At 37.9% G+C, this 16,211-nt stretch overlaps 1 protein-coding gene across 2 annotated transcripts in view; it reads left to right on the plus strand.

The window, feature by feature from the left end:
• Positions 1-16,211, plus strand: part of SYTL5 (synaptotagmin like 5) — a gene marked incomplete at both ends in the record, with an annotated part of 121,102 nt that overhangs the window by 75,940 nt on the left and 28,951 nt on the right. For both annotated transcript variants that reach the window (XM_081277015.1, XM_081277016.1), the window contains 3 exons: positions 939-1,080; positions 7,148-7,277; positions 8,873-8,979. In XM_081277015.1, coding sequence (XP_081133141.1) covers positions 939-1,080; positions 7,148-7,277; positions 8,873-8,979 — 379 coding nt within the window. The remainder of the gene's footprint in view (positions 1-938; positions 1,081-7,147; positions 7,278-8,872; positions 8,980-16,211) is intronic.

The raw sequence follows: 16,211 nt of genomic DNA on the forward strand, positions 1-16,211 counted from the left end.
TCTGGAAGGCAGAAATTATTTTTCTTTTATCATTATTGAATGAAATTAAATCACTTTAGCAAACATGAAAGTGATTCAAACCCATTTAGCAAACATCATTATTTTATACCACATCTATTAAATATGCACCATGGGTCAAACACTAAAACAACAAAGAAATGAAATATAATTTCTGATCTTTGATTAAAACATGTACTGAGTAACTTCTTTGTATCAAGGCACTATGAAGGTGCTGGAGATATCATGGTAAATATAACATAGACTCTGTCCCCAAGGAGCTCACAGATCAAAGAAACACCAAGGCCCACAAGTGTGGATCAATTAGGGAACCAAATAAGACATTCTGAAGTTTTAAATGCCATTTAATGGTGACAACTTCTTTATCACGACCAAATCTCTTACTAAATGGTACGGCAAAGACCAAAAGTCAGCAGCAACTAAGGGGAGGACAGTTGAACAAGGCCTGTGCTTGACAGGAAAGACCTCACAAGGAAAGCCGAACTTCTCTGGCCTCCAGGAATGGACAAGATTTACAGACACAGGGGGCATATTGGGTGGGGAGAAAGGAAAATGCCTTAGAGGTAGAAGTGAACTTGATGAATTGAGAGAATACTCAGGAATGTAGAATGGCTGGGAGGATGCTGGTAAGAACTGGGAAGTAAAGTCAAAAAGTTCAGGGGGTGCTCAATTCCAAAGACCCTGGAGTCAGGCAAATGGGGCTAAACCCAGTGAGCCCTTGGAGGGTCTTGAGGAGGAGGGTGATGTGATAGTTGCTGAGCAATTCCAGTGCGGCTCTTTCGAACTAAGTGTAGGTCACATGTGTTCATCAGTTTTTTGTTTGTTTGTTTGTTTTGTTTTGTTTTTGAGGCTGTCCCCTGCCTGTGTCTTTGATTGTTGCTTGGCTACCATGTTAAAATCAGAATGTGCTTTATCATTAGAGGAAGCATCGGTTCTTCAGATCTCATGGACCAAGAGGTCAGACCTGGGACCCCAAAGAGCATCTGGAGCAATGGTATGACCCCAATCACTCAGAGGTCACCAGCCCCAAGCACTCGAAGTGTGGCCTCAATCAGCAGCAGAGTAAGTACACAAATGTAAAGAGACCCCCAGCCTCTGGGACTTGACTATACCATTAAGGCATGACTGGGTTTAACCTCTCTGTATCTCAGGCATGTCATTTATGTCATTTAATGGTAAAAATTTCTTTACCAGGACCAAGACTCCTGCATCCTTAGTTTTTGGCCCAAAACCCAAAGTGAAAAAGAAATGGAAAGACAAGATGTAAAGGTGGCATTGTATGCTGGGATTTACATTGTTGAATGGTTTAAACAAATATAAAGAATGTGTTGAAGGCTCTGATTTTAATCCTCCATGTTTCTTCTCAGACAAAATATTCATAAGTGGACAGCACTAAAATTTCTCCAAGCTGTTTTGCACCTGGAAAAGTAGAACCTTGAAATGTTGTTATAGTGTTCTATGTATCCGTTAAAATAAGGTGTCAACACATAATGAATGCTTAAATGGAATATTTTACATGTGGTAAAGTACATTTTATGTTGCCTTTCTCTTTTAAGGGAGAAGATGGAGAAAGTATTTGGAAGGTGTTATGGTTTAGATCTGAGGTGTCCTCCAAAAGCTCATGTGTGAGACAATGAAAGAAAATTTAGAGATTAGATGATTGGGTTATAAGAGCCTTAACTTAATCAATGCATTAATCTCCTGACAGAGACTAACTGGGTGGTAATTGTAGGCAGGTAGCGTGTGGCTGGAGGAGGTGGGTCCTTGGGGGTGTGCCCTTGAGGTATATATTTCCATTCTGGTGAGTGAGAGTTCTCTCTGATTCCTGATTATCATGTCCTGAGCTGTTATCCTTTGCCATCCTCTTCCACCATGGTGTTTTGCTCCATCTTGTGCCCAGAGCAATGGACTTGACCATCTATGGACTGAGACCTCTGAAACTGTGAGCCCCAAATAAACTTTTCCTCCTCTAAATTGTTCTTGTTAGGTGTTTTGGTCACAGCAGTGAAAAAGCAGACTAAAACAGAAAGAAAAATTTTTAATGAAATATTTGTTGGAAGTCTTTCTTGGAATGAATTAGCATCTACTACATTTATTAAAATTATTTTGGTACTGGGGATTGAATCCCGGGGGTACTCTACCACTGAGCTACATCCCCAGTCTTTTTTAGTTTTTATTTTGAGGCAGGGTCTTGCTATGTTGCTGAAGCTGGCCTTGAATTTGTGATCCTCCTGCCTCTGACTTCTGAATTGATAGGATTACAGGCGTGTACCAGCTGATATATTTTTTTAATTAAATAATAAACAGTATAGATTGCTGGCATGTATATATAAGAAACATTATATATGAACCACAATTCTTTGACTTAGCCAATATTTAGTGGAGGTTTTAGTATATGACAGGCACCAGTCAAGCAAAGACTCGAAGGAAGTAAAATGTTTGGATCTAGGTGTCCTCCAGGCAGAGACAATGATGACATTTGGCAGGCGCACCTGGGGAAAGCAGCTTACTTACCTACAGCTAGCCTCCATCTTGAATGGACAGTGACTTGTTCAATCAGTTTCTTTTGTTTGTTTATTTTGTACTAGGGATTAAACTCAGGGACACTCGACCACTGAGCCACATCCCCAGCTCTATTTTGTATTTTATTTAGAGACAGGGTCTCACTGTGTTGCTTAGCACCTCGCTTTTGATGAGGCTGGCTTTGAACTCACCATCCTCCTGTCTCAGCCTCTTGAGCTGCTGGGATTATAGGCGGGCACCACTGTACCTGGCTCAACCAGTTTCTAAAATATTTTTAATGCCTCCTGAGGAAAAGCAAGTGCAAAGACCCTGAGGGGCTATACACCTAGCACATTCAAGAAGGATCCAAGTAGTAAATGAAGGGGAAGGTACTAGGAAATGAATTCAAAGAGATCATAGGCCAAATAGGACCCGAAAACTACTGCATGTACTTTGACATTTACTCAGGTTAAGATGGGGGAAGCTGGAGGGTTTGAGGCAGAGGAGTGATAGGATCTGCCTTCTGTTTAAGCAGGATCTGGGAACTGTTGAGAAGCAACTGCAGGGCAACAAGAGTGGTGCCAATGTCTTGGCTGGGCACAAGATCACGAGCCACCGCACACCTTGTAGATTCAAACAGCAATTCTTTATTCCCGAACTCACACCGGCCTCTACACACACTCTGGGGAAATCCCAGTTCTGCCGCCGCCCAATTCACCTACTCCACGAGGCTTTTTTCCCAAAATACTCTCTGAATCTCACGAGAACTCAAAGGGAGCTCAGGTAGCAGGAACGCCCTATTTCCAGCAGCAATAATCCTCAACATCGAACTTCCCTAAAACCCATAGTCTTAAACCGGGAACGCCCTAAACTTGTCTTAAACCGGAACGCCTTAAACCCAAGGAGCGGGATACTTCCTCAAACCTGCAGGATACACCCTAATCCTGGATCCACCCTGGTCCTTGAGCAAGGTCACCTTACATGCAATGTCAACAGCGAAATTCCAAGGCAAGTCCATTTAACATGGGGTACGCTGGCAAGGAAATTTCGATGCGTCATTCCTACTTGGCAATGGCCCTCAGCAGAGTGGAAGCCAGGAGACCAATTGGGAGGCCATTGTCATATTCTAAGCAAGAGACTGGGCTTTGTAAAAGGGAAATAACAGTGGAGGCGGTGAGCAATCAGATTCTATAAATATTTTTAAGGAAGAGCCAAAAGGCATTCAGACTGATTTAATAACAATAATAGATTTGTTTAAACACAGTCTAGGTTGTACTTGCTAAGATAAAAGGCGTATTTTAAATTTCATAAACATTTATGCTAAGCTCAGCAAGCTGATTATGTTCAGTAGTCAGAAAAGTACACAGATAGTTGTTGATTATGCTTATTTCTTTGTGACCTAACAAGGAATGATATGCAAAATATTTAGTAACTGGTATGGCAGGGACACTGAGTAATCAGAATAAATACTGGCTGGGGCAGTATCCTGGGGTCCCTTCCATGCTACTCATTAACCTGGATTATGGGGAAACATGGGGAGGGGGAGGTAGATGAGGAGTAGTGCTGTTCAGCAACTAATACAAAAGTATTTAAAAAATTTTAGCAGCTGGTGCAGCTGTGCCACTGGGTAGCACCTATCAGTCCAATAACCAAATAATAATAATAATAATAATAATAATAATAATAATCAAGTTTTTCTCAAAATAAGGATTATTGGCCAGGCAGAGTGGTGCACATCTATAATTCTGGTAATTTGGGAGGTTGAAGAAGAAGAATCACAAATTTGAGGCCAGCCTGGAAGATTAACAAGACCCCGTCTCAAATTAAAAAGGTCTGGGAAGGTAGCTCAGTGGTAAAGCACCCCTGAATTTAATCCCTAGTACAGAAAAAAAAAAGAAAGAAAGATTATCTTCCTAAGGGCCAGCCCTTTCAGATGATTAGGAAGCAAAAATCACCTGTCAAGCCAGTCGTGGTGGCGCACACCTGTAATCTCAGCATTTTGGGAGGCTGAGGCAGGAAGATGGCAAGTTCAAAGCCAACCTCAGTGACTTAGTGGAGCCCTAACAACTTAGTGAGACCCCGTCTCAAAATAAAAAATAAAAAGGGCTGGGGATGTGGCTGAGTGGTTAAACGCTCCTGGGTCAATGCCTGGTACCAAAATAATAATAATAATAATAATAATAATAATAGTAATAATAATAATAATAATTAAAAATCACCTGTCAACAGAAATTCCCTGCAATTGACTTGAGTCTATTTACATATACATAGGCAGTGCCTATGTAGATCTCTTGAATTCTAGCTGGTCTAAACTGGTGTTTTCTAAGAAAAAAAGAGAGACAAAGAGAAATATTGCCTGTGGAATAAAAATAAGACAGCATCACAGTTCATGAAGCACATTTGCTTTTTCACAATGAAGGGAAGAGGTATATAGAGTTAAATGGTGAGCGAGGTCACATCTTCTCAATTTCTCCTATTTCTTAGCATCTCTGTTTCAATGTTCTTTTCTGTTTTAGCATGTAAGAAGTAATTTTTTGAGTGGAGAACTTGTACAACATGATAGTCTCTAAACTGTCCTCTGCTATGATGTAATCTGTTAATTTTAGGTTTGACATCTGGAAATTCCATGGCACGTATTGCATGTTAATGACTGTATAATATTAATTGGCCTGTTAGTGCTCAATATTGGCAGTATTGCCATCATCATAATTGCCTGTAAGGAACTTGGTCTTGATTCATTACAGTGCTCTGCATGTGAAGAACTTCTTGAGGCAGTGTCAAAAACTAACCTAAACTAGATTGTCTATTTGACCTCTGTCATGCTTTTGACAAACCACATTGGTCTATGACATTTAGAGAACTTAAGAGCTATAAACTTCCTATTACAGGTCTTAGCTGTTGGAAAACAATGAAAGATTAAGACCAGTATTTATTGCAGCTGAATTGTTTAGTATGCTAAGCAACTGAGAGTCATATCTCTATGGAGTGAGTTTATCTAAGTATGTCTGAATGTCTAAGATGAAGGCAACAAAAAGGGAATTCCATCCTATAAGACTTTGACCTTTGACAGAAGTCCTTTATTGATTGATTGATTGATTGATTGATTGTAGTACTGGGGACTGAACCCAGGGCCTCAGCACATCCTACTAAAGCATTCTATCACTGAGCTACATCAGCCCCCATCCTGTAAGACTTTGAAAGGCAATTTTTGATTGTTTACAGAAGGAAGAATTGAAAAGTCTTTTTCAGATTTGATCATTATCACACCATGATACCACCAGCATGGACATTTAACCTTCAGCTCAATTCACAAAAGGAACATTTTTGTTTGTTTGTTTTTACTAGTCACACAAGCTTGGGATGATATAGTAGTCAAGCTTCTATGGGCATGGACAAAGTTGGGATACAGGTTTCCTTTATCATATGTTACTTGAAAGCCCATCTCAGACTGAAGTCTGCCACATGTAAAAATATTTATTTTATTACACCCCCCCACACACACACAGCTCACTTATTCCTATAAGCTAGGAAAGTTCCCACTCATGAGCATGGATAAGCACTATGCATGAAACTTTAGTTCTAATGTAGAAATAACCAGTCATATTCTGATCACTTAACCTTCCAGATAGAAAAGGTGGCATGGTTTCCTATTAAATGGGGACAGAGGAGATAAGGTATTAGTTAGCTTTCTATTACTTTAACAAATACTAGGGAAAATCAATGTTAAAATAGGAAAGATTGCCTGAAACAGTGGCACATGCCTGTAATTCCAGACACTTGAGAGGCTGAAGCAGGAAGAACACCAATTCTGAGGCCAGTCTTGGGAATTTAGCAAAACCCTAAGGGGGGACTGGGCATATAACTCAGTGATGGTAAAGCACCCCTGGATTCAATCCACAGTACCTCCCCAAAAGAATAAAGGTTTAATTTTGTTCACGATTTTGGAGGTTTCAGACCATGGTCAGGATGACACATTCCTTTGGGGCCTGTGGTAAGGCAGCACAATATTGTACGCAAGAACTGAAAGAGTGACAGAAATAGACCAGCATTCCACAATTCTCTTCAAGGATACTCACCCAATAACCTAAAACCTCTGACTCGGCCCCACATCCAAATGCTTTCCACCACTTACCAATGGCACCAAGCTAAGGACAAAGCCTCCAATTTAGAATAGAAGACATTCTAAATTCAAACTATATCAGGTGATTGAGGAGAAGGAATGTTGAGAGTGGGGGCAAATATAAGACCAAACACATTTCTAAGCTCAAGTGCTATTCTGAGGGTATAACACTTGCCAGATTCTTAAAATTACTTTATATAGCATTGAGGTTACCTTTACCATTGTACTAACCATATTTTAAAACACTCATTTTGTGAATGAAAAATTACTCAAACTACCTTTTGTATTAAATAATAAATCTCTGGAAATCTATTTTCGATAGCAATTATTGATAGCAAGTTTAGGCATCATGTGGTTTTCTGACAAAGGTCCTTCAAATGTCAATTCACTTCTCTTAAAAAGGAACATGCACAAGTGTGTTTATACTGAAGTATGTTTATTTCTATAGAGGGATTTTAAACTACGGCCAGTATAATGCTCCTTTCTTCATTTCTACCTTGTGGGAAGGAGCGTGGTTTTGAACATTCCATGGGTTTGGCTGCCATTGAAAGCACCTCTGAGGAGCTTACAAAGAGTCACCGCAGAAACACTTCAGGCACACCTTCCATTGAAGTGTCTGGGACTTCCCTTTCCTCAGGTGGGTAGTTACAACATGACTACTCTGTTGTTAAAAAAAAAAAATGACCCAATCAGATGGAATTGGCTGCTTTATGTTATACCATGTGTATGTTTTCTGCCTCAGAAAACAGTTGCCAATTCTTGTACCTATGGTAGTAGGCTCCCTGTGTGAGAACTGCTTGAAGGTGGTCCCAAGTGCAAATCTATTTATTGAGTGCATACTATTGTTAGGCATCATCTTCAAGTTTTAGAGCTATATTAGAGTATCGGTATAGAAGTATAGGAAATATAAGTGGTTCCAGAATATGTTTGCTATGATACATAACACTTGCCCAGAGTGCAAGGAAATTGTCGTTCAACTGATATGGTGGACTGAAGTTCCCTATATCCAGATAAACCACTGTGTGGTTTAATGAAGGAGCTTGTTTGCAAGCTGAATTAAGGTATTAATAATAACCATTTTCGTTTGTATGGCACATTCTCACATATCATTTTAGTTCATGATTACAGCAATCCAGTGAATCAGGTATTATTTATGTTGCAAATATTTTTACCTATGAATGAGGAAACTCTAGATAAATTTGTCATAATTATGAAGTTTAGGTCCATATATAGAACTGATTTCATGATGAAGTCTTCAACATTAAAACGTTATCTGTTGCTGGACATAGTGGCGCACGCCTGTAATCCCAGCAGCTTGGGAGGCTGAGGTCAGAGCATTGCAAGTTCAAAATCAGCTTCAGCAATGGCAAGGTGCTAAACAACTTAGTGAGAACCTGTCTCTAAATAAAATACAAAATACAGTGTCCCATGAGTTCAATCCCTGACACCCCCCCCCCAAAAAAAAGATTTTTTATTGATGGAAGAATGTTCTGGTGCCTAGTGAACTTCCTTTCAATGATTGGTAGTCACTCCCTTTTTATGTGAAAGGAACTTGGTATATCATTTGAAAGTAGATATTTAAAATTGGTCAACTTGTATTTTATGTCAAATATGAAAGTACAGTAAATTCTCTAAATATTGAAATCAAGAATGCTTAATGTTCACCAGGTACAGTGGTACATGCCTGTAATACCAGCTACTCAGGAGACTGAAGCAGGAGGACTGCAAATTCGAGGCCAGCATCAACATCTTAATGAGGCCTTAAGCAACTTAGTGAGACTATATCTCAAAATTAAGAATAAAAAGGGGCCTGGGGAATAGCTCAGTTGGTAGAGTGCTTGCCTTGCATGCACAAGGCCCTGGGTTCAATCCCTAGCACCCCCCCACACAAAAAAATTAAACTAAAAAGGGTTGGTGATATGGCTCAGTGGTTACACACCCCTGGGTTCAATTTTGTTTTGTACTATGAAAAACAAAATTAAAAAGATTAATTATTAATTATTATTTTCCAAGTTTAAAGACCCAATCTATGAGATTTTTTAAATTCTAGGAGTAAAGCAGAAGATTATTGTAACATAAACTGCATGAAGTTATTGATTCTGGCTGTTAGCATGACTATCCATGCTCTGTGCCTAAAAAGAATTGAAATAAGGAAGAAACATTTGCAATGAAAAATAAGAACTTATCTCCAAAGTAAGAAGATATACTTATTTTTTCTTTTTCTCTCTCCAGACCGGAGTCGATCTGAGTTAGATTTGAGTGAATCATTTACAGAAGACTTAGAAGATACTGTAAGCATAAGAAGCAGATCAGTCCCTGGGACTTTAGACAAAGACTTGGTAAGTTGAATGTGTAAGAGTCCAAGATATGACAAAAGAAGGTCATGGTCTTGCTCCAAGTAGTTCCACTTTTAGGTGATGATGAGTTACCTAAAGGAACTTAGTTATCTAAGTTTTCTCTTCCTCTTAGTCTCAACATAATAAGTGCTACTAAACCAAGTGTGGTGGTGGCACATGCCTGTAATCCCAGCAGCTCAGGAGGCTGAGCCAGGAGGATTGTGAGTTCAAAGTCAGCCTCAGCAATTTAGCAAGGCCCTAAGCAACTCGGGGAGACCCTGTCTCTAAATAAAAATAAAAAGGACTGGTGATGTGGCTCAGTGGTTAAGCATCCCTGGGTTCAATCCCAGTACCAAAAAAAAAAAAGGAGCAACAAAAAGAATTATTTATTAAAAAGCAACTAATCAGGTTAATGATAGATTATCTCTAGCAAAGTATCTGTCAAGAGATTTATTTCCATTCCTGGCTAAAGGCTCATCAGTTTGTCTAAACCTTGGATCTAAGGGATCTTGGCATTTTCTAAACCAAATATTACTTTCTGACTATATATTTTACATGACCCTTTTTTATATATCAAGTTGTCCCCAATGAGCTGCCTTCCTGAGACTAAATTATGTGAGAATTAATGTTCCAGTGCACTCAATTATAAAATGAGAAGGTTAAATTCGATTATTGTTAAGGTTACTTCCCACTCTAATATTCTGATATTCTGATTTCTGTAACTGCCATAATGAAATTTGAACTCCTTAGAAGAAAGATATAGCACAAATGTTAATTTATATTTATAGTTTTTCCAAAGCAAGCCAGGAAACTTAAAGCTCTGGAACTAAATATGATTTACTACAGCATAAAAAGCTGGGAAAGTACTTTAAAATCCACTAGAATAAAGAAGGTATTTGGGCTGGGGATGTGGCTCAAGCGGTGGCACGCTTGCCTGGCATGCGTGGAGCGCTGGGTTCGATCCTCAGCACCATATACAAATAAAATAAAGATGTTGTGTCCACCGAAAACTAAAAGATAAATATTAAAAAATTCTCTCTCTCTCTTTAAAAAAAAAGAAGAAGAAAGTATGCAATGGGATCCGATGATTCCAAGACTTACTTTTAAAGAACTGCTTACCTTTAAAGAACTAACTCAAATGTTATTAAACTATTCCTGTCCTTAGAAAACTATGAAAATCTTCAAATTCATAGTATGAAGCCAGCCAGTTAACCTCTAAACTCAAACTTGATTTTAAAAATTGTTTAAAAACTAACATTGTATTCAAATTGGTTTATGAAAATATATACAAAACTTAACCGGGCACAATGGTGCATGCCTATAATCCCAGTAGCTTGGAGGCTGAGACAGGAGGATCTCCAGTTGAAAGCCAGCCTCAGCAACTTAGCAAGTCCTTAAGCAACTCAGTGAAACTCTCTCGCTAATAAAATATAAAAAAGGGCTGAGGGGCTGCGACTATAGCTCAGTGGTAGAACACTTGAGTAGCATGTGTGAGGCACTAGGTTCAATTTCAGCATTGCATATAAAATAAATAAACAAATAAAATAAAGGTCTATCAACAACTAAAAAAAATTTAAAAAAAAAGGTGCTGAGGATGTGTCTCCATGGTTAAGTGCCCCTGGGTTCAATCCCCAGTACCAAAATATATATATATGTATGTATGTATATATTTTTACATGAATGTGTGTATATGTATGTATATAATTTAAATATAATATTTATAAATTTATATATATTTATATAAAACTTGAAATATAATATCAAGTAAAACAGTAGTGAATCAAAAAATATTGCAATAAGAGTAAGTTTTATTCTAGGTATGAGTTAAAGAATTAATGTATATAAGAAATCTGGTAACATTGTTACTATATTTGAGAACAGGGCTAGGGATATAGCTCAGTTGGTGAAGTAAGGAGTAAGGCCCTGAGTTCAATCCCCAGCACCATCAAAAAAGAAGAAGAAGAAGAAGAAGAAGAAGAAGAAGAAGAAGAAGAAGAAGAGGAAGAAGAGGAAGAAGAGGAAGAAGAGGAAGAAGAGGAAGAAGAGGAAGAAGAGGAAGAAGAGGAAGAAGAGGAAGAAGAAGAAGAAGAAGAAGAAGAAGAAGAAGAAGAAGAAGAAGAAGAAGAAGAAGAAGAAGAACACACAAAACTAAGTCAAAGGATTTTTGGCAAAATTTTTGGCAAAATTCTACAGCTTTATTGAATAAAAAAACTAATTTGAATATGATTTCTCAGATACTAAATATCTAAAAGGCCACAACATATTTCACTTTAAATATTGATGTGAAGGAACTATTTTCATTAAAATGAGAAAAGGGGATTCTCACCGTTGCTATTATTAGTGAACATTGTTCTAAAGGTTCTGAAAAGTGCAATACGAAAATAAAATGACCTTTATAAATATTAAATAAGATATTAAATTACACATTTTGCTAATAATATGCTTGCCTGGTCAAAAAACCCTATGTGGTTTAGTGACTAAAAGCTACTAGGATTAGGGTTGGGGTTGTGGCTCAGTGGTAGAGCATTTGCCTAGCTTGTGTGAAGCACTGGGTTCGATCCTCAGCACCACATAACAATAAAATAAAATAAAGGTATTGTGTCCATCTACAACTAAAATAAATGAATAAATAAATAAGGTACTAGAAATAACAAGAGAATTTTAGAAGACCAATAGCTCAGCTACTCTGAGTTTATAGCCCTGGTTGGGGTAAGCAATAGATCCCTGAACTAGCCAGAAATGTAATAGGAAATCAATCAACAAGAAAGTCATATATGGCCTTGATAAGCACTCTGAACATTCATGTGGAGGATTGGGGGGAGGGAAAAGCTGATGGGCACAAGCTATGCAAACATCCCTGGCTGATCATAAACCTGAGCACATCCGAGAAAGCCCTAGGGAAGTAACAGATGGGGGTGACTTAAAAGGTGACTGATTTTGATACACTCTAAAAACAACACACAGATCCACTGAAATGAGGATGAAGGGTCACTGGCTGGAAGTGTTTGAGCACAATATCTTCACAATCATTAACTTACCATTAAATTCTGCACACACAGAGATGAATCATAGGAAGTTTGTTAAAAGTAAAAACTGAGCAGAGACATCAGCAGACACATGGGACAGAAAACAGATTCTAGAGATGAGTCCAGGCAAGATGCTAAACCTACAAACTAAAAATGAAGCATATAGAAACAAGCAAAAGTAGCAACCCTCAGAATCCAGAGTTGTTACAATACATGAAGGCAAATAAATATTGGTTCTTTGAGATCAACCATATTGATTTTCCTAGCCAGGATTTCTCAATCTTGGCACTATTGATATTTCTGACTGTATAATTTTTTGTTGGAGTGGGAGGAATTCTCTTTTGTGTAAAGTAGTATGTTTGGAAGTATCCCTGATCTTTACCTAGGCACCAAAAACTCTCCGCCAACTGTGCCCTCAAAATTCCCCAGACATTACCAAATGTCCCAGAGGGGACAAATCCATCTCAGATGAAAACCAGTGAGTTAAAGTAGGCAAGAGTAGCCAAGAAAAAAGGTGAGAAGACACAAATTACAAAAGGAGGAATAAACAAGGGGATACAACTGCCCATATAACAAAAATGTTAATGATTATAAGGTCATACTGTGAACAACTGTACGCCAACACAATTGACAGCTTAGATGAAATAGATACATCTTTAGGAAGACACAAAGTACCAGAAATACCTCAGAAAGTAGAAAATCTGAGTAGATCTGTAATAAGTAAAGATATTGAATTAATAATTTATTATTTTTGCCCATGTACATTTCTTTTTTTCCATATTTTTATTGGTGTATTATTGTACATAATGATGGGATTTGTTATTACATATTTAAACATGCACATAATACAGCAATATAATGTAGTCAATATCATTCCCCAATATTTTTCCTTTCCCTCCCCTCCTCCCTCCCCCAGTCCCTTTCCTCTACTCTGAATTAACAATTTAAGCCTTATTTATTAAAAGAAAAAAGACCACAAATCTAGCTTTGTGGACCTTTATTGGCATTATTTGCAATTCTAGAATCTGCTAGCAGTGTGGACCAAAAGTGGTTTAGAATGCCTTACCACATGGGCAGGTTATACTTTTAGGCAGAGAAAAGGAAGTGACATATAGAAGATGGAAATAAGGTATAGAGACAGCCTAATTGGTCACAACTCAAGTCTATCTTATTTAAATGTGATTTGAACAGGCGGCTGTTTGTGATTGGCCATAGGTGTCTACTTTTACAAGAGTAGGTTGCAGTCTATTTACATATCATGTTCGGTTGCAGTTCACTGTTTGGAGAAATTAAAGCCAAACTTAAAATATGTATGGAGGAAGCTTTAGGCCAACCTTAAAATTTTCCAAAGAAAATCCAAGGCACAGATGGCTTCACTAATGAACTCCATCAAGTATTTGAAGAAGAAGTAATTCTAATAATTCACAAATTTGTTCAAAAATGAAGGAAGAAATATTTCTGAACTAATTTTATGAGGTCTGTATTATACTTATAGCAAACCTAGATAAAGACATCATTAAAAAAATCAGCCGAGTGTGGTGGTGCATGCCTGTAATCCCAGAGACTTGGGAGGCTGAGGCAGGAGGGTTTCAAATTCAAAGCCAGCCTCAGCAACCTAGTGAGATCCTAAGCAACTTAGTGAAACCCTGTCTCAAAATAAAAAATAAAATGGGTTGGGGATGTGGCTCAGTGGTTAAGTGCTCCTGGGTTAAATCCCTGGTACAAAAGGAAAGAGAGAGAGAGATCTCGGGTGAGTGAGCTACAGACCAATCAATATCCATTATGTCTTTTTTGGAGGGGTGGGGTTTGCCAGGTATTGAACTCAGGGGCACTGACCACTGAGCAACACCCCCAGCCCTATTTTGCATTTTATTTAGAGACAGGGTCTCACTGAATTGCTTAGCACCTCACCGTTGCTGAGGCTGGTTTTTGAACTTGTAATCCTCCTGCCTCAGCCTCCCAAGCCACTGGGGCATCCAATATCTATTATGAATATAGATGCAAAAATCCTTAATAAAGCCAGGTGTGGTGGCACATACCTGTAATCCCAGGGACTTTGGAGGCTGCAGCAGGAAGATCACAAGTTGAAGGCCAGCCTCCTCCACTTAGCAAGGCCCTAAGCAACTTGGTGAAACCCTGTTTCAAAATTTTAAAAAGGGCTGGGGATGTGGCTCAGTGGTAAAGCACCACTGGGTCGGATCCCAGTATCTCTCTCTCTCACACACACACAAAGTCCTTAATGAAGTATTAATAAATTAAGTCCAGTAACAAAAGAGAATCATATACCATAACAAAGTAGGATTTATTGCAGGTATGCAGGATTGATTTAGCATTCAAAAACAAACTAATGCACCAAGTGTAACTGTCTCAGCCAGGAGAATCCCAAGTTTCAGGCCTGCCTCAAAATTTAAAAAAAAAAAAAAAAAATTAAAGTATTAGGGATGTAATTCAGTGGTAAAGCGCCCCTGGGTTCAATCCCCAGTACTAAAGAATAAATATATAAAATTAATGTAATAGCCACATCACCACGGTATGTGCAGTAAAATTAATTAATAAAATCCAACATCCATTCTCAACAATTTAGAAATAGAGGGAATTTCCTCAGTCTAGTAAAGAACAAAGTTACTACAACTTAACATCATACTTAATGGCAAAAGGAGCCAATTTCTTCCTACCTAAGTGGAGGAACAAAGCAAGGATTCTTTTCTTCTGTCCTTCCCCTCCCTTCCCTTCCTTCCCCTCCCAGCCTCCCCACTCACTCGTTCGTTCCTCTCTCTCTCTCTCTCTCTCTCTCTCTCTCTCTCTCTCTCTCTCTCTCTCTCTCTCTCCAGGGATTGACCCAGGGATGCTTAACAACTGAGCTATATCCCAGCCCTTTTTATATTTCAGCTAGAGACAGGGTCTCACCAAGTTACTTGGGGCCTCACCAAGTTGCTGAGGCTGGTTTTGAATTCACCATCCTCCTGCCTCAGCCTCCGGAACCACTGGGCTTACATCACCATGCCTGGTCAAAGTAAGGATTTCTGTTTGTACCACTTCTATTCAACATTGTACAGGAAGGAGATTTTAGCTATTACAGTAAAGAAGGGAGAAAGAAAAGAATGGAAAAGGAAAATGGAAAAGAAGATATCTCATTGGAAATAAGGAAGTAATTATCTTCCTTACCTGAAGATGATATACTTTTGTGTATTGCAAATCCTAAAACATGCAAAAATATGACTAGAACTAATCAATTCAATAAAGTTGAAGGATATTAAATAAATGCATAAAAGTCAATTGTATTTTATATACTAGAAATGAAAAACTGGAGCCAGGTATGGTGGTATATACCTGAATCCTAGCAAGTCAGGAGCCAGGAGGCAGAGGCAAGAGGATTGAAAGTTTGAGGCCAGCCTCAGCAATTTAGCCACACCCTGTCTCAAAACAAACAAAAAAAATTAAAAGAGGAGAAATGAACAATTGGACAATGAATTTAAAAATATAATTTCATTCACAATGGCATGAAAAATATTAAAGAAAGACTTAGGAATTAATTTATTTTGTTTTTTTTTTTGGTTTCTAAGATGTGTAATTCACAAAGTCATATCTATAGCACAACACAAACTGATACATGTCTCTATGGTTCCTGATATTTTTATGGTTGAAAATATGCCAATGTTAAGGAAAATTCCTTATACAAACTTGCTACATCCTAAAGTGTTCAAATTTATTTAATAGTAAGAGAAAGGAAAATCTCATCATCCACAAAACACTTCAGATGTATTTTTTAATGTAATTTTAAAATTTATATATGACAGTAGAATGTATTACAATTCTTACTACATATATAGAGCTCAATTTTTCATATCTCTGGTTGTATACATAGTACATTCACACCAATTTGTGTCTTCATACATGTACTTTGGATAGTAATGATCATCACATTCCACCATCATTAATTACCCCATGCTCCTTCCCTTCCCCTCCCACCCCTCAGGAATTAATTTATTTTGAAAAGTGTAAGATGTGTACGTTGAAATTTACAAAAATGTTGCTGCACCAAATTAAAGATCTAAATAAATAGAGACATGTTCTATGTTCCTTGATTAAAAAATTTACTATTTTTGAGATGAAATTTCTCTCCAAATGAATCTGTAGATTTAATACTAATGAAAATCCAGGTAGTATGTTTTGTGGAAATGGAGATGATGATTTAAAGTTTTTATGAAA

The sequence above is a fragment of the Spermophilus citellus genome (genome assembly GCF_964194105.1).
Source record: "Spermophilus citellus genome assembly, chromosome: X".
NCBI classification, from domain to species: Eukaryota; Metazoa; Chordata; class Mammalia; order Rodentia; family Sciuridae; genus Spermophilus; species Spermophilus citellus.